General features: G+C 37.6%; 1 protein-coding gene across 9 annotated transcripts in view; it reads left to right on the top strand.

Annotated features, from left to right (window-relative positions):
• CADPS2 (calcium dependent secretion activator 2) overlaps window positions 1-19,891 on the top strand; it is a 561,256-nt gene that overhangs the window by 421,760 nt on the left and 119,605 nt on the right. For 5 of the 9 annotated variants that reach the window (XM_054564127.1, XM_054564126.1, XM_054564123.1 and 2 more), the window contains exons 15-17: window positions 9,399-9,462; window positions 12,940-13,063; window positions 15,106-15,126. In XM_054564127.1, the coding sequence (XP_054420102.1) occupies window positions 9,399-9,462; window positions 12,940-13,063; window positions 15,106-15,126 (209 nt within the window). The remainder of the gene's footprint in view (window positions 1-9,398; window positions 9,463-12,939; window positions 13,064-15,105; window positions 15,127-19,891) is intronic. The other 4 variants (XM_054564129.1, XM_054564128.1, XM_054564130.1 and 1 more) reach the window with 1 other exon arrangement.

The following is a 19,891-nucleotide window of genomic DNA, read 5'->3' as shown; positions in this document are numbered from 1 at the left end:
AGTGCCCAGCACAGTTCCTTGCTCAAAAAATTAACTATTGATACTAACATTTGTAGAGTGAAAGATAAATGTCTTGAGAATATGAAGGGGGACCCAAAAAAAGGAATTTACTTATAAAAACTGTGTATTTATTCTTACATGTTTAAACTTCAGTCACCTTCAAAGTACTTTACATTTGATGCAGTACCCCTATTGAGACGTTTTTTCCACTGCTCAAAACAGGTTTTAAACTGGTAAATTTTGATGCCTTTTAGTGTTTCTGACATTTTTTGTTTCACCTCTTCCACATCAGGAAAATATTTCATTTTGAAGACTTTTCTCATTGGGGAAGCAAAAATAAAGTCGCTCGGTGTGAGATCAGGTGAATAGGGAGGGTGGGGCCTGGGGATCATGCCGTTTTTGGATCAAAAACTGCTGAACCCTCACTGTGGTGTGGGCAGGTGTGCTCGCAAATCACCCATCATGGAAGGGGCAAATGAGTTGAAAGAGTCTTCAGAAAAATTCACTGAAGCTGATCACAGCCTCTCAGAACGCCAAATGGTGCACTGATATGGATGGGCTCCTAGAACACTCACCTAGCAGGGAGAAGCCTGTACTACAAGGGGCCCGCCCTCCAGAAGATAATTCTGGGTTTTTGGGGGTTCCCCCTTCTTAGTTCTTTTTCCCTGATTATATTTAGCTCTACAGAATTTAATGGTTAAAGGTAGAAATATGTCAGCACATTTCCTTTCCTATCACTCTTATCATCAAGTCCTATAAATTGTTGTCGTGTCCACATACTGCATCTTGCAGCATAGCATGTCTGCCATATTGAAGGTATGTGATTCGGCATCATCCCTATGAACTTATAAAAAATATAAACTCAGTTAATATTTCCCTTTAACAGTTTGAAAATACTGTTACTTAATCATTTGAATGGTGTAGGCCTAGTGCTCTGGGCTTCAATTTCCTTATTTGTAATATGAAAAGCTTAGACTCTGTGATTTTTAAATGATCTTGAAGGAAGAAATGCTTAAAGGATATACTGTGCATCTGTTCCCCTACATTAGTGATGTATGGGGCTGGTACCACCACCTTAAGGTAAGTGAACGAAGAAGGATTTTCACTGTCACAATAACTAGGCATGGGGACAGTTATTCAGTGCTGGTTTACAAATGCAGTGCATGGGGCAGTCTCACATTGGAGAACTGTTTTGCTTAAAAGATTAATAGACTCACATTAGGAAACACTATTCTTGAGAGCATAGCAGAATTCAACTTACAGGGTTAAAACTGAATTCTCTGGTGATCCTTTTTAATAAATAAAATTGAGACATGAGGAAGGCTTTTGCATTTACAGAGAATGCAAAAAATTGCAGAGAATGTTTCTACATTTACAGTTGTTAAGAGTACTGTCTCCTAGGTTGTATAGAGACCCTTAAATTTGTTGTGTCTTTCAGTCACACGTTGTCATCCATTTCTTGACATTGAGACAGAGCTTGTCATTCAATTCAATATCTGTGTTATTTGTATCAGTGCTTTCATCTGCAAGTAACAGGTCCTACCTCAAACTGGTTTAAACAAATAAATGTATGTGCTTACTTACCTGTTGGTCCCATGTAGGGAAAACTTCAAGACAGGCTGAATTCAGTAGCCATAGCTCTGTTTTCTTGTGATTCTCATTTAACTATCCCTCTTCATGGGATGGCCTCTTCCCCAGATTCGTAGTAAGACCACAGTATTCCTTGGCCTCGCATCCATACGTGCCAGTTTTCAAAAGAAGTAGTGGAGGCCATCGTTTTCTGTGATACTCTGTTTAGATCATGACGTTTTGGAATAAGACCCTGGCAAACTACCCCTCACATCTCATTTGCCCTGCCTAGAGGATGAGCCAGTCCTGAACCATGCCCAGCGGCCAGAGGACACCCACGCACTAGATACCTCAGTCAGTCACGAGGAGCAATGGGGTTGCCGTGACTGGATTGGCCTAATCAGAGCCAACCACCAGGGGAGCTCAATCCCTCTCACTGCCACCAGCAACTACAGGGAAGCAGGGAAAGACAGTTGTCCACACTGTTTGTTGTGTTAATTCCCTCTCTCTGAGTTTTGTTCTCTATTTCTCTTAAATGCACATCCTCTTTTAATCATTTCTGTAAAGATGTACTGTGTGGTCCTCTTTAACTTTTATTTCCTTGATGCACTGAAGACAAGAGCTGAAAGGAATTGGTCTAGACATTTTGAGATGACTTTCATATTCCCTTTTGATGTTTGTAGCGTTTGTGTAAATTTTGCCAGTTATTTGTTTCCCATAGAACATTGGATAACAGGAAATGGGACTAACATAAAAACAGAAGAAATTTTAGGTGTCCACATACGCAAATTTACAAAACTTTAAAAATTGTCCATGAGGATTTTCATCAGGATTCTACCAAATGATCTTCCTTTCTCTCTTATGTTAAAATTTAGAAAGAATATAGTTATTCAGGTACAGTTGTTTGCATTTCAAAAACACAGATAAAATAATAAGGCAAAGTAAATTAAAGATAAATGAGGAACTTCTGGTTCAGGATAGCAAATTGATGCCTGTCTGCCTCAGCTTCATCCCAGAACCTAAATAAAATAACAGAACACTATTTTTCAGAAGACAAACCCATATGGACAACTGAAAGAGGAAAAAATTTTCTGGAAATCAAATGGATAAATGGCATCTAATTTAGCCACCACCAAAAATCCTGAATGATAAGCCAGCAGAGAGGAAAGCAGAGAGGCCATCTGATTTCTGTCATACAATCACCTAAATGTTTAGGAATTGCCCATATCAAGCCCTTTTAGAAATTAAGAGTGAGAACTGTGTGTCATAAAGGTGCTCAAAGCTCACGTAGATCCCCCACATCTCTTTCTGCCTCAGGCTGCCATGTGTCCAACCCCCTCCCCCAATCCCCAGCCCTCTCCCCGGAGCCCTGCAGATTTGGTCCCTGAAGAAGTAAAAGGAGAGAAGACCTGGACTGGGGTGGAGGAGGGGAGGAAACATCAAGCACATTTCGAGTTAGGATTATAGGCAGACACGTGGAGATTAAATAAACATTTATTCTGAAATCCAAGAACCACAGCCCTCTCCTGCCCCTCAGACCTTTGACTCCCAACATGCTGGCAGCCAGGCAGGCAGGTTTATGCCTTCCAGGCATGTTACAAATGTCTTCCCCTGGGATTCTGACTGGCCCAAAAGAAAAGACCAAACTTTGGACAGTGAACACTTGCACTGAAACAGCCATCCAGATCCCCTTCCACAAAGACCATGGTCTGCATGTACCTAGCGAGGTGCATGTTGCTTTCATTCAGTTTTTTAATACCACACTTAAAAATGATCAGACAGCCAAAAGTCATCAAGACATTTGAGACAAACATTTACTGTGGAAGACAGAGCCCCAGAGATGTAAATACTGTATAAAAAGGAAACTTGGGGAATAAAAAGATTATATGGGAAGAAGAAAATGGGGAGGTCGGGATGGTAGAAATGAATTACTGATATCCTTGGAGAGGTTTGAGATGGTAAGAGTATCTATAAAACAAAAACAAGGTATTTCAAAGAGGAGGAGGAGGAGGGAGAAATAAAAACTTGGGACAGGTAAGAGCTCCTAGAAGTTATATGCAAATGACACACAAATACATACAAAACATTGAAAAACTAGTTCAATGAAGCCTTGCAGAAAGAAGGATAGGGGATAGGAAAACAAGATTATAAAGAGAAGAAAAAGTAAAGATATGCTTAGGAATGTCATCAACATAAATAATAGGAAGTCCAAAAAGAGTTCATTCTGAAGGTAGAAAGCTTTTAATAAAATCATTTAAAAATTTTTCCAGAATTAAATGACGTAAGTGTTCAGATTGAAATATTTACTACCCAGCACAGTTAATTAAAATAATTTACTCATCAACATACATTTTCAGATTCTTGGTGATAAAAGATCCCAAAATACAAAGAATCAAGAATCAGATGGCTTCTCAGCATTATTTTAGAAATAATTTAGTTAATTTTAGAACTATGTATTGAGTCCTACTATGTGTCAGGCAGTGAACAACAACAAAAAAGTTCCGTCCCTGCTGCAGCTTTCATTTTGACATGAGCAATAGCAATATATACCCAGAAAATAATGCATCAGTGACCTTATAATTCTGAGGAAAGATTACTTTCAACCCAGAATTCTGTACCAGCAAAAGTCTTGATTAAGGATAATGGTAGAATGATATTTGCAGATATGCAGGACCTCAAAAGATGTGATTCCCATGTTCCTGTTCTGGAGAATGCAATTTACCAAGACAAAGGAGAAAACAAAGAGGGAGAGTTAAGATCCCTGCATCAGAAAAGCAGCTTGAGAGAGAAGGGAATGTGATGGCCATTGAGCTTAGAGAGCAATCAGTACTCAGTGGACCAGGTCAGAAAATCCTTCAAGTAGATCAGATTGACAAATCACTGAGACATTTTAACACGTTGAAAAGTTGCCCACCTGGAATAGAGTGTGGAATTGTATTAATTAGATTGTATTGGAGTTCGGAGATGTATTAGATTAAGTATATAAAAACAGGATAGTAAAAACAAGAGCAAGTATTATAAACAAGATAGCAGGACATAAAAAGTAATCATAGTAAAAACTATGTCTTGGTTATCTAGGACATTTACATAATTAATGTAGATACTGAATTTAGATCTAACTCCCCAAAAATGATGTAACCATTTACATCATTTTTGATGTAAATCATCATTTTGGGGAAAGATAGGAATTATGTTTAGGGTGGGGGAAGGTGACCTTAAGGCGGGGGGAAGCTTAAATGTCTCTGATGAAGTAACAGGGAATGATTTTGCATATTTACCCTCCTATCTGAAACAATTTTAAAGGGCAAAATATGTGGGGGTGCTTTTTAAGACATTAAATATAAGCAGTGAATAACATTACTGAATTTTGCCATGTATAATGCACAAATTTTTGCCCACATTTTTGAGGGAAAAATAAGGATGTACATTTTACATGAGTAGTACTAATTCCATATCTGTATAAGTGTTTTTAATTCTTTTATTTATGTTTATGCATTAAAAGTGTAACTCTAGAAAGCAATAACGATATATGCAAAATAATACCCTGGAATATGATAATCAGTTTTGTTTCTAAATATAAATAAATAAAAATCAAATGAAAAAATCAAAAGATGTTTTCCTGAAAGTTTGGGCCAAAAACATGGGTGCACGTTTTATAGATGGCAGCACATTATACAGAGCAAAATACAGTAATTCCTAAGATTTGGAAAATAAATGAAGTCCTTTAGTTGCCCCTGCCAACTGCAAGGAGAGCATTCCCAGGCCAAGGCCCAGAGAGAAGGAACCTGGGTAGATCCCAGTGGACATCCTGACTTTAGGAGGAAAGGTGTGGCGTCTAGGGAAGCCAAGGCAGCCAGAGTTTGCAGGTTAGAGCTCTAAAAAAGAGAGAGAACGGAGAGCCGCTGCAGGCTTCTGCTGAAAGCCTCCCTGGAAGCATTTCTCCGTGCATGTGAGGAAACTCAGCAGTGGAAAAAAACTAACCTCAGAATAAACACTGTCATTGTCTTTCCTAATGAGAACTAAAACCTAGATTGAATGAATCAAACTGTTCATGTAATTTAACAGCACTCCAAAACAAAGTTCAGAAATATTTAAAGGAATACAAAAGTATTCAGCCATCAAAAAGGTAAAATAACAGTGTCTAGCATTTAGTCAAAAATGTCCAGGTATACAAAGAAATAGTAAAATAGGATCAATGAAGAGAATTTAAAAAATCCCAAAAAGTGAAAATGACACAGATGATAAAAATTAGGAAACAATGATATTAAAAGAATTATCATTAATACATGTCATATGTTCAACCTATTAAAGGCATCTATGGAAAATTTATAACATCATACTTAATAGTGAAAGACCAAAGGTTTTCCAACTAAGATAAAAACAAGGCAAGGGTGTCTGCTGTCACTATCTCTACTCAAAACTGTGCTGATGACGGTCTAGCCGGTGCAGTGAGACAGGAAAAAGAAAGCCATTCAGATGGTAAAAGAAGTAAAACTGTCTCTTTTTTATTAAAACATGATATGACCACCCATGTAGAAAATTTTGTGAAAACTGCAAAGCAAATGCTACTCTAATTAATAAGTTTAGAAAAGTTGTAGAAGCCTAACTACATAAATATCAATTTATTTCTGTATGATAGCAACAAACAAATTGAAATTAAAAAACAATACCATTTACAATAGCAAAAAAAATTATTAAATACTTAGGGTTCAATCTGTGTAAAACCTGTGCACTGAAACATCCAGTCCTGCTGAGAGAAACAAGGGAAAACCTGAATTGATCTATAGAAGTAATGCTATCTCAATCAAAATCCCAAAAGGATTTTCTCAACCATGGGCTGTGGGGCATATTTTTGGGGACCCCTGCCCTGCTCTGCACCGTTACAAAATGTTGCCTTGAACTTCAGCAACATTAAGAAATTTTGATCTTCCACAGACATTTTTAAGGAAATAACGGGAGAAATCTCAGAATGTGAGAAAATATTTGCAAATATATATCCCACAAAAGATTTCTACCCAGAACATATAAATAACTTAAAATTTAATAAGAATGAAAAAACTCAGTAAAAATTGTTTTTAGATATTTCTCCAAAGATGTATCATGGTGAAAAGGAATATAAAAAGATGCTGTACATCATTACGCTTTAGAGAAATAAAAATTAAAACTACAGTGAGATGCTCCTACACACCTGTTGGTATAGCTAAAATGAAAACACTGAATTAACAAATGTTGGCATGGACGTGAAACTGGAACTCTGCATACACTATTGATAAGAATTCAAATGGCAAAACTACTTTGTAAAACAGTTTGCAGGCTTTTAAAAATTTAAACACCTGACATTCCCCTCCTAGGTATTACCCCAAGAGAAATGAAAGCATATGTCCACACAAAGACTTACATGAGTGTCATACCAGCATTGCTCATAATAGCCAGCATCGGAGAGCAAGCTCGATGACCATCAGCAAATGAGTAAGCAATGTATTAGAATCAAAAAGAGTGAACTATTGATGCATACAATAGCATGAACGAATATCAAAATATGCTATGTGAGAGAAGTGAGACCCCGCAAAGCACATATTATATGATTCCTCTTCATTGTAGAAAATACAAACTAATGCAAATAATGGAAAGTAACCCTGAGTTACGTGGTCCCAGAGGTGGGGAGGAAATGTTTGGGGGTAATGAATATATACATTACCTTGACTGAAGTGGTGGTTTCATAGACATATGTCATAACTTATAAACTGAATGCTTGAAACATGCACAGTTTATTATATGTCACCTACATCTTTAAAGCTTTTTTTTAAGTTAAGTGCTTCTCTTCAATAATGGGATGTTAGGGTAATATCTAAAACTGGAATACCAAGTAAGTGAGTATGTAGAACCTACCTGAAGGACTTTTGTTTTTCATAAAAAGACTTTCAGAAGAAGTTTTATCTTAGACTATGTGCATATATAATTTTGATAAAAATAAATACTCATTTAGTCTCAAAGTGACTAAGTAAAAGAAATGTCTTAATCATAGGACAGGTCTATGCAGGCTCATTTATCTCTGTAATTAACTAAAGTGGGAATAAAAAGGATTTCAGTTTATTCCAGTTAGGGATTAAACTTGGTTGAATTTTACTTGATAATTGAGTGTTTTCCACTTCATGTTACTATGATAGAGCTAAAAAGTGGTAAAAACCCAAAATATCCTGAAAGGCAGAACAAAAATGATTCCCTTCTTTTAAAACTTGTTTTGTAAAGATTAATTACGCTTCTGTGTAGTTATTTTCTGTACTTTATTGATTCAGGATTACTTGTACTCTGTAAATGTGTTGAATTATTTACACATCATGGGCAGCTAATGCTAATTCAGAACATGCCCAGTGGGACCTCAGAGCCCTGAAATGCTAAATGTAATCTGGGGATCAGTAACATTCCATTCATAAAATGCATCACCCACAGGTTAATGGAAATAAACAATAGGCAAGACAATGAGTGGATTATGCAAATACACTGAAAAGATTTAAGCAAGAGGAGGGGACAACAAGAAACTAATTTGTGTTTTATTTAAACGTGGATTAAGGTTTATGGTATACAAAATGATTAAAGCCACTTTGCTAATTTGCTAATTGGCCTAAGAAACACCACCGCATAGCAAAAACTATCAAAATAAATTTGTTGTGGCTTTTTTGTGTGTGGGAGAGGCTAAGAGGCTGCAAAGAGGCAAGATTAAGTGAGGAAAACTTAACAGGAAATGAACAGTATTCTGAAGAAAAATTTGAGTGACTAGATTTATATGATACTTATTTGCATTTATCTGAGAAAAATAAAAGTTTCATGAAACTAAAACTCAGTCATTATATTCAACTACTGCTTTGTGAGAAATCAATTTTTTCTTATTAAAATTTGGTCCTTTAAAACAAATTGAACTTAAGACACAAGTGCTTTTTTAGGGCAACTTATACAAATAACAGCATGAAAAAAATTCATTGTTAATTATGTCTTAGTAATATGTCTAAGCCATTACTCAGGGATTTACTTTTTTACTTTACTAAATTAAGTCCCCGAATAATGGCTCTTTTACATGGAAATATGTAAAGTTACTTTCAAGCTGTTGGTTTGGAGATTTCTAAGCCTGAGCAAGGTAGCAGCCTGAGGACAACCCAGCTGCACCTGATCTTGGGGCAGTGGCAGCGGTCAGGGGCAGTTCAGCAAAGCAGGAGTTTTCAGCAGGATCAAGTAGCCCTGACATTCTGTACTCCTTAAGTGTAAAGTGACCTGAAGAGGGACCCCATTGTAAAGAGCAGCAAACTTGCCACCACCATGTGGCACTAACTTCTGAGGAGGCCACTGGAACTCCCAGCCGCTGACCGCCTCTCCAGATGGTGTATTAGGATTGCATGGGCCTAGAAGTACTCCAGATAAATGACTCGGCTGGCAAAACAGCTGCAGAAGGCTTGTGTGTGCTGTGTGAGGAGGCTGGAGAGTTAGACACCAGTGTAGGCAGGCAAATGTCAGGAAAGGGGGGAGCGAAATTAGTAGAGAATGCATTTTACGCATCTCTCCTCATAGGAGCCTAGTAGTTTGATTACTGTATTCTTTCTGTACCTGTATCATCAAAACTTTAGGACCCTTTTCACCACAGTTTGTACTGTTATTGTCCTAGACATTTAAGTCATGGAAATAGGTAAACTTCAACATTAAAATTTTCCCAAATTGGGCTGATGCTATTTTAACTGCTTTTCATTTTTCTCAGGTCAAGCCAGGTAATGAAAAAGGGAATCACTTAGCAGTTTGGATATGAAATGTTTGACTTTTTGTTCCTCCTTTTGTTTTTGAAGATACTGTTTTCCCTTTGGACGACCTGAAGGTGCTCTAAAAGCTACACTTTCCTTACTTGAAAGGGTATGTTTAAACATTACTTTATAAATGCTATTCACATTGTCAATTGCTGTGAGTTTTAGCTATTGAACTAGGCAGACAGTCTCATTCCTCATGAGTGTGTTGTCCTCTCAATACACTGCATTTCATCAATTTCTCACATTTTCTTGCTACATTTAAAATTTCTGTATATCCTGCTTCTTCCTCCCCAAAACCTTTCTGAAGCTTACGCTGCCACCATATGCTGAGTTGGTGGCATCTTTTTGGTAGTTAATCTGTTTTTTTCCATCTTTTTCTCCCCTTACAAAATAGTCTTTTTCTTTTTCAGTTAACTGGCTTTCAGACTTCACAGTTGTCTTCTATTAACCCCCTGACTTATTTGTACTTCTACCTGTCATATTCCCCATACCTGTAAGAGTTTATCATTTAATATTCACAAACATATCACTCCTTTTCATCTAATTTCATCTCAGGATCTATTTCAATTTGATCTGTGTGTTGCTCTAAGTGAATTCATGAATTATAGAAATATATTTTCCCTCAAAAAATAAATAGCAAATGAGGTTTCATATCCATGCTAAAAAAATTGTTCATTAATGGGACAAAATAGAATCAGAGGCATAGAAACATGTTAACAGCTGTAAGAAGGGCGGGGGATGTGAGGGCTGGTTGAAAGAAGGTGAAGGGATTAGACAAAGAACATGTATGCAGGACCCCTGGACAAGGACAGCGGTGTGGGGGTGACTGGGGGTGGGGGTTGGCCTAGGAGGAGGGGGGCAAAGGGGGAAAATTGGGACAACTGTAATAGCATAAACAATAACATATGTAAAAGAAAAAATTGTTCACTAATGAAAGTATGTTCTCCACTCCTGTTTTCGTGTTACATTGGTTTTGAAAGGGAAGTATCATTTTCATCTGTCTATAAAACTCTTCATATGCTTGTTGGAAGCTAACAAGTAGTGTGGACAACTCCTAGTCATTATCAGTGTTAAAAGACAATGTCTGGGGACCATCCATAGCCCATGTTTTGATTATTCAGGTTGTGATTTATCGACTTCAAGTACTTGTTCATGTCAATTTTCCCTCCCAATGAATTCTAGATATTGCATTGTTTACTAGCACCTCTGTGAAAAGCAAAAAGCGAAGACATTTTCAGGGATTTAAGGACTTGGGATATGAGGGCCGGAACTAGTGGCTAAAATGAGATCTTTCACTTATAAATTGGTTTTATCTAGATATCCCTGTCATACCCTTGATTACTGTACATTGTGTAACTGAAATATTTTTGTAGGAATTATCTGTTTATTTAGAGTTTTTATTTTAAAAGCTGTATGCAACCCAAGCTTTTCAAAGTATATATTTTATCCTATTTATGAAGGTGTCCTGGATATGATAAAATCCTGGAAGATAGCTTTACTTTTGGGAACCACATCCCATGCTGGTTACCTTGTGCAGCCCCTCTGTAAACTGGTTTCCATGGTAGTGCTCCCTCCACCTCTCCCTGCCTCCCACAGAGAAGAGTTAGTGGAAGGGGAGATGACCTCATGCCCTGCACTGATGGAGCAGGATGAAGAGTGACCTTTATCCCAGTTATAGTCACTAGTCAGATCTCTTGCTGAATTGAGAGAGACAAATGGTAAAAACCGTATCTTCATTTTCATGTTTTTGCACTTACCGACATCTTAGAAAAATAAAATCTGCAGGTGAATTTTTATTTATTTACTTATTTAATTTTTAGAAAGAGGGGAAGGGAGAGAGAAAGAAAGGGAGAGAAACATCAGTGTGCCAGAGATACATCAATGGGTTGACTTCACGTGCCCCCACCTGGAGACTTGACCCACAACCCAGGCGTGTGCCTGTCAGGGCACCTGAGAATCAAACCAGCAGCCTTTCAGTTCTCAGGCCAGCACTTAATCGGCTGAGCCACACCAGCCAGGTCTACAGATGAATTTTGATACTTACAATACCTTGGAAAGACAAGGGGAAGAAGCATGAAACAGGTTGCGTCTCCCTTTTACACTCGTCCACACTTTCTCTGCACTTGCCAGGAAAGAGGCTGCAGTTCCCCTCTCTCTAAATGAAGTGCCCAACTCCTAGATGTAGGAAATATTACCTGATTTAAACTCTGGACTCGCCTCTGTAACAGACATACACATTCTAATTTTAACAGCTATTTCTATGTCACCATGGGAAGGCCTCAAAGCAAGTTTATTTTTCTGTATATGGTACAAAATTAATCTTAAATTCACATTTTAATAATCACATTAAAAATAGTGCTTGTATAATTTTTACTATAAATAGAAGGATTTTTCTGGCTATAAAGAGGCTGCTTAGTTCAAAATAAAGTACAAATATATGTCTGTATTAAAGATTTTTAATATGAGATTATGAAGAATAAATGAAGTTGATGGGGAAGAATCTTTTAAATGACAAAGTTTGCCGTTTTCAAAAGGAATCTGTACCTAACAAAATTAAAATATGTTGTCCAGGGTCACCAGTGCTAGAATGATTGAACAAATTTGAGATTATAAGATCCTTAGTGCCAAGACTGATTGAAAGAGAATGAAATAATAAAACAGAAAATGGGTGTTTTCATGTGTGTTTATTATTTCTTTCAAGATGAAAGACTTAATAGGAAAGTAAAAATACTTAAGTTATTGTCTTCTATACAATAACAATTTGCTGTACATTTTATAATTTGAATGTAGGCAAAGCAAGAGAAAAAACATTATAAGGAAACAAAGTAATCAAAAATTAATGTGAGCCATTTTATCAGCAGGAAAGTTTTAAGGAAAATTATTAGTCATTAAATGAGTACTGAAGTATATAACATTTTGAATTTTGGATATAATTGTATTTTCCCCTTGCCGGTAGTAATATTTTTAAAGGGAAAATCTAAAAACACAATTTTAGAACCCAACAGAAACAAAAGGGTTTTTCCCTAAATTCAGAAAGTTTTTATGTATTTTAACATTTGATACTACATTTCACTGAGAAAGAAGTTTTCTCCCGCAGTGGATCATAATAACTGAAGTTTAATTAGTGAAAGTAGCGGTCTTAATTTTTATAGAGCACAAAATAATATGCTTATTCTTAATGGAGTTTTGTTACTGTTTTCATCTTTGTTGCTCAAAATATATAAAGCTTTTAAATTAGAGATGTGGAAGACAAACTTTGTTTATTCTTTGTCCCAAGAACAGTAATCCTGATCTGAGACAGCTGCTCTAATGGTGTCATGGGTCCCTGGAGGAAGAGTGACAGCCACACTGAATGGTGGTTTGGCCTATGGGAGGTTTTGATGTGCACAAATGAGGCCTAGACAGGAGGAGCCAAGACTGGAGGGTTCCTACCCAGTTGTGAAGTGCCGACTCATTACTTCCCCCAGTGTTACCTCAGGCCCCTCCTACTAATAGTCAGGTCTAGGACAATTTGTGTAATTTATTTTCAGTATTTTATGCAATCTCTCTCTCTCTCTCTCTCTCTCTGTTTCTCTCTCTTTAGGTTTTAATGAAAGATATTGCCACTCCCGTACCAGCAGAAGAGGTGAAAAAAGTGGTCAGAAAATGTCTGGAGAAAGCTGCCTTGATCAATTACACTAGACTCACAGAATATGCCAAAATAGAAGGTCAGTGCAGTGAGCAATTGCCGACATGGCGGTGAGAGCCAACAATGCCTATTAACTGAATTTTCTGTGAGAAGTCCTTTCCTTTCCTGAACAAACCTGTACCATGGTAAAGGGAAATGTCTCATTAAAATCTCAGCTGGTGAACTGAAGAGCTTTTTCCTATTCATTGCTTTAATATGCCTCCTGGGACTCTGCTTGAATGAAAGACCCAGGATTCGTGCTTAAGTTGTCCTTTGTTCTTATTTTGAGATTAAGAAGCCAAAAGGTGTTTTCGTGGGTTGTATTTTTGACATTACTGTGACTATGTCTATCATTTCAACTATGGACAGCGTTTCTCTCCTTATCAGTAACAGTGTAGTATTGCATAATTTTATTTTCTATTCTGCATTGTCACTCAGGGAGGGAGGAAACTTGTTGATTATCATGAGGGTTAAAATCCCTCACTGATAGAATTCCTTGCAACTTTTAATTGCTTGTAATATATTGATGCCTTTGGAAGATTATATTTCTTGAGAAAACTGTACATTTTTTTTCTCTTTCTTTGGGTTTAATTCATTAAGGATGCCAAGATTTCAGATGTTTAGAAATAAGTAGATTGAAATTTTTGGTAAAGTCACACAATCAGTTTTTACTCGACAATCTTTTGACTGATATAATTAAAAGTAATAGTAAGGACTTTACTATTAAGGTCCTTAAATTTTTTGCTCTAACTATGGAACTAGCTTGTGCAACACATGTAACATTAACTTAGGGAGGAAAAAAGTCTGCCGTGTTAAATGTGTATCTCTAAAAATAAAAGGCAAATCACCCATTAAAGTATTATAGGAACTTTTAATATAAAATTGTGCATAAATTTTTAAATTAGTTGTTATTATGATAGTTTCATCAAAATTGGGACAATGAAAAAGATGATTATAATTGACCGTGTTTTATCCTTTTTTCTCTCCAAATCTGATCAATCTTTGTAAAAAGCATGTGATAACCATCCTCCTGTGTGATTAACAAAAAAACCATCCCATCACTATAGCAACCAATATTATATCACAAGAGTAACAACATGAAACCTCCTTAGTTACCAGTTTAACATCATTAATTATGATATCATGTTGTGTTAAAGCACAAGCAATGAATATTAGATCATTTGGGGAAAATGGAAGATAAACAGATTGGTTTTCACATTTTGAATACTCATTCAAACAGTTTTCATGTTTTGGGAATAGTGGGTGTTATATACACGGATTGAAAGAATTGATATAAAAATAGATGTATTAAAGCCTTCCAAATCTGACAATGAGGAAAATGTTTGTGGATAACCTGAATAGATACAATATTGCTTTATCTAAATATTATGACCCCTATCCAGAAAAAAAACAACTATAAGAATCTTTTTGTTCTTAACTATTTTAGTTAACTTTTTTTACTTCTACATTATCTAAGAATATTGAAAAATATGTGGAGTGTGTGTGTATATATAATACATTTTGTTTACTTTTGTATTGTTTAGTCATAGAGTACCTTGTAAGGTATTATAATATGGACACACGGAGACTCTTACTTGTACACAAACATGGGCTTTTTCCTTAATCAGCAAGATAAACAGATATGGCAACCCCAAAGATCAGAATGGTGTAGTTATTCTTCTGGGTCTCACATTAAAACAAGCCTAATAGGACCCAGTGCTCAGTGAGCTGGAAATTCTGCCACCTTCTCCCCTTCTGGAGTCACCCTCTCTTATTTCTATTCTAGTATGAGAATATTCTAGATAATGGGGCCTAGAAATCTAATCAGATAAGAGCACTGAGCAGTCTCATTTTAAAAAACAACAAAACGCATGCTTATTAGATGAAAAAAACTTCCAGTGCTTTTTACAATATTATCTCTTTGTTGTATCTTTAAAAAAATCAAAAGTTTTTGTTTTATGCTTAGGATCAGACCAAGAACTAAGTCAAATTTAAGTTCTTGGCTTGATCGGCCTTGGATATTATGTGAGCAGCATGGGTAGAGTTTGCTTTTCTCTTAAATTGTCTTTTCTTATGTTTTAGGCCCAGCAGAAAAAGAAACAGGTAATTGATGTTTGTGCATGCACGTGCCATTATTTCTAACGTGGTGTTGTTGTGTTTTGATATTATGAAGAGCTCTTTTCTTTTCAGGGCTCCTGGTAGATCACTTTAACTAAGATAGTGAAAATACTTTGATTTTATAAGAACTATTGCTAATGCTTTGTAGGAAAAATATAGGGCATTTAGCTCTGTAAAAGTTCAGCACTGCTTTTTGATATGAATTTAAAGTGAAACACCTGAGGCTGTGTTAAAGTTATGCATTATGTTTTAAGCATGGACGCTAATCTTATTTGGAAGCTGTCGCCAGTGTTTGAAGAGCTCTTACAACTAGAAAAAGAGAACCATCTTTCCTTTATCACTCCTGAAAAATAACATGAAAGTGAAAAGCATAAATGCTACTAAATAAAAAATAAGCAGGTCTTAACTTTGAAAGTTGTTAATCATAGGAATGAGCAGAGGTTATGAAATCTCAAATCAAGAAATTACTAGGAAAGAGTTTTCTGGGTCTCTAAATTTTTAAAGGCTTTGTTGTTGTTTTTTTCCTACTGTCATTTTTCACAGTTGTAATTACTTTAATTACCTGTGCCACCTCCATTATCTGTTTAGCCTGCCTATCACCTCTTCAGCCCCTTGAAGGCTGTGTCTTTACTGAAATTGTAGTCTGAATTTACTGTTGTATTGCCAGTGTAACCAAGCAAACTGGGCTCAGCCTCAAGGTGCCTTGACACACGACCCAACAATCTATGTTGAAGGAAACAGATTTTTATTTACAGGATTCCGGCTCGGGGGTGTGGGGACTAAGAGCACTCCCGCTCAGAGCCCTGTTCTCCCATGAGACGCAGTGCTCCCCTTGGTCCTCAGAAGGCTATAAGCCAAAACCATGCCCAGAAGTTCCCCATGTCCCTATCTGTTCTTAGGCCGGCTGCACAAACAGATCTCCTTCTTCTCTGGAAGGTGCTCTTGTGGGTTTCAGAGTCGCCATCCTCTCTGAGCAGCTCTTTCCTTCAGCATCTGGGGTACTTTGTTCTCAGCCTCCTTTCAGTGGTTCAGGAAAACATGTGCCACGTTACACTGGGCCATGGTGGAGTCCAGGGGGGACACACGTCCCAAAGGAGTAGCTTCTCCATACATCCTTCAGAGAAGCTGAAGTCTGTGACTCGGTGTTCCAGGGCACCGTTCAGCTCCAAGCATCTCCCATAAATCCGTGTTTGGTTAGGCAGGTCCCCACACAGCTCCATCAGCTCTGCCACGTTCTTCTTCAGGCAGGCGTCTCAGCAGTCTCCTCACCTACACCAGACCTTGTAGTGGATCTTTTCCTACACACCAGACCGCATGACAGACTGGGACCCCGTCCTACTTCAGACCACCTGGCTGCTACTTCTGGTGGACTCCCCCTCTCTTTCAGCCTGCCCTCATTTTAAATGATCAGCCCAGAACTTCCCATGTGACCTCATAGCCAGCCCTCCTATGATGTGCCACTTCTGCCAGTTCCCCTGTATCTTTTCCCTTCTTTCAGCTGCCATCTGTAAGTCAGGGCAAGAGTTTCCCTTGATGCACAGACATCCGATGTGGTCATCCGCCTCCCCTGGCTATGTCACTAGTCACTATATGCTCTTAGTCTTGTACACCTTCAGTCCTGGGCAGCAGCCCTCTCTGTTCAAGAACGGCAGAGCTATTAATTTGTCATTGTTTTTCAAAGCATCTTATATACACTGTATCATCCACATCCCCCCTTCCCCCAGCCAAAGGTTTGGGGATTTTCTCCTACTCTGGGAGGACCCCCGCTCTGTACTTCATTACACCAGCACCTAGGACTATGCCACGGACACAAAGATGGTACTTAGTCCTTTAGAAAGAGACAAGAGGTTAGTTAACTTCATCTGCAAACAATGGAGGAAGAGACAGCTGATTAACATTTTTGGTCCTAGTTTGCTTATCTTAGTCAAATTTTGGACGCATTGTTATAGAAAAGTTTGCTTGGGTTGTTTTTAACTGAAGTCTTCCATTAAGGGCTTTGTTTCTTTTCTTTTTTTTCCCCTGTGATTTTCAATTCTTTTCCAGTATTTGACCCCAGAAATAGTCAGGAACAAGACACTCAGAGCCATGCAAAAGGTCATTGCAGGGAAAGACCACACCTGCAATGATCGCTAAAGTACACTTTAGAAAAAATAAATTAGAAAGCATCTGAGACTGCCGGTCCCATTTATGACAGCCCATTGTGCTACCAACAGTGCCATGCTCGTTAACAAATGTTTCCAAAACCTCTTATGGCATTTTTATCCCCCAGAACATTTCGGTTTTATAGTTTGCATGGAAGTCCAGGGTTGTTAGAGGCTTTCCCACTGCCAGAGAGTAAATTAGCAGGCCAGCTGGGACCAGAGTCAGGTGTCCTGATCCCCATCCACAGAGACCCACTTCCCCTGTGAAATACAAAGGGGCCGTGGCACACCTACCTGAAGGATGGGGCAGAGGCTGTTGCCCTGTTCTGTTAAGGAGGTCAGGAAGGGAAGCTTGCTGTCCCCACATGCCCCACTTCATACACATGTAACATCCACACCACTGCCCACCTGCACAGCCTGACTCTAGGAAAAACACCTTTTAAAGATTAAACGCTTGCCTAGAGAAGAGAAAAACAATCAGTGTAGTCTCGGTGATTTAAGTGGATGGAGGGGGAAGCTAATCTCAATTGAAGAATGTTCTCAAGTAACAGAAGAGAGGTTTTTAAGAAATGTGATTATATTCCTGTGGTTGCATTTGGTTGCAAGTTTACAGGGTTACTTAGAAATGTTTTGGGGGTGTTTTTAAAATTGAGAATATCAATTACATGTGTAAGAGTGCAAATGCTTTTTAAGACTTCCAAATGGCACTCTCTTGAGCATTGTAGTCATTATCTGTTGTTAGTTTGTAGAAAAGAGTAAAATTCTGCCCAAGATTTGTCATAATTTTGTCATCTATTGACTGCCTATTGCCCCAAAGTGTTTTTATTTATATTGCTGCAGTAGTTCCTGAAACAACTCTTCAAAATAGATGTTTTACAAAAGAGTTGAGACTAGAAAAAGTTAGTGACTTTTTCTTTTCTCTTTCGCTCTTAAAATTCAACATGCCCGAGATTCGCACCCATACCTCTCAGACACCAGAGCCCTCTTTATCCGCTCTCCACTGGCGGCCCTGCCTCCCCGGCCATCTGATTGGAAGCAATAGCATTTTTTAATAAACACTCAGCCACATCACAAAAGTCGTTTTTTTTTCCAAAAATAGTTATATTTAATAATCAACCTTTATGTGCACTTTATATGTAGCCGCTCATTCCTTACAACTCTTTATAATAAATACCATTATTATTACTACTTTTTCAGGAATCTGAAACAGAGAGGTTTCTAGCTACCAGCTGGGCTCTGGTCACATAGCTAATTGGTGGGAGATTAGAACCACTGTCTAACTGTTATATAATAATAGAGCTATCTTCTTATTTTCCTATTTCTTCCTCCATCCCCTTTCTTAGTAAGCTTGAATAGCTAAGTTTGCATTCAACTAAAACACAGTGGGAAGGAGTCTGGAATGGCACTCTCCACAGAAATTTACAGAAGCCATATAAGTTTTCTGGTTGTCACTTTAAAGAGGTAAAAAGAAACAGATGAATTAATTTTAAGAACATGGTTTATTTAACCCAATGTATCCCAAATGTTATCACTGTAAAATATATTCAATATATAAAATTATTGAAATAGTTAACATTACTTTTGTCATATGCTATCTTTGAAATTCGGTGTGTATTTTACTCTCACAGCCCATCTCAGTTGAGTAGCCCCTTTGCAGGTCCTCATTTGCCATGTGTGGCTAGCGGCTGCTGAATTGGACAACGCAGGTTCCTAGTGTAAGTCTGAGTTGGCCTCTAGAATCTGGATCTTTATATTTTTCCCTACACATCTTCAGGGCCAGGTGTTGAAACATTAAAATGTGTGACCTCCCCCCAACTCAGAGAGTCTCCACTTCCCTGCTTTATTTTTCTCTCTATCACTACAGTTTATCATATGATATAGTTCATTCACCCAACTGTTGTCCTAGAATGGTAGCCCCACAAGGACAGGGCTTTAGAATTTTAATAATTGCTTCATCTCCAGTGCCAAAAAAAGTGCCTAGCACATATTTAGTACTCAGTAAATATTTATTGAGTAAATGAATGAGTATATGGCACAAAAAGTGATCACGCTATTTATAGCAGAGAAAACATCTGTAAACTGGCAAGCTGGCTTGCAAAAGGTCATTCAAACCAATCACTGAATAATTAACAATAAAAGAAGAAAAAGTAACCATTTAAAAATAACAACATGGAAAAGATGTAAAAAGTGAACTTGTTGGGGGAAGAGCAAGGGGCAGAGGTTATAGATCACAGTTGCATTAACAATATCTAGTAATTTAACCTGTTTTGGTTCCCATAATTCAACATGATGCTCAGTTGTGAGTCATTATTCTCTTTCATTCCTGGGAATTCAAGTTCCCCATTGGCAGCATAAATTTGCAGAATTAAAGGATTTTACAACTTTAAAATAGATGAAAGAAATGAACTTTGTCTAAGTGCCTTCTTTCCTTTTTTGGGAACTACTTGCATGTGTTTGATGAGAACAGACAGTTTATTTTTAGAACATAAAATTTTGAGAAGGCTGTTTTTTTAATTTTTTAATATTTTTATTGTTCAAGTACAGTTGTCCCCATTTCCCCCCGACCCACCACTCTCCCCCATTCCACCGACCTCCACCTCCCTCCCTCA

Source organism: Pteronotus mesoamericanus, unplaced genomic scaffold, assembly GCF_021234165.1.
Source record: "Pteronotus mesoamericanus isolate MK-2021 breed Mesoamerican mustached bat unplaced genomic scaffold, CSHL_Meso_final scaffold_85, whole genome shotgun sequence".
Classification (NCBI taxonomy): Eukaryota; Metazoa; Chordata; class Mammalia; order Chiroptera; family Mormoopidae; genus Pteronotus; species Pteronotus mesoamericanus.
This window is presented reverse-complemented; position numbering and strand designations above follow the sequence as displayed.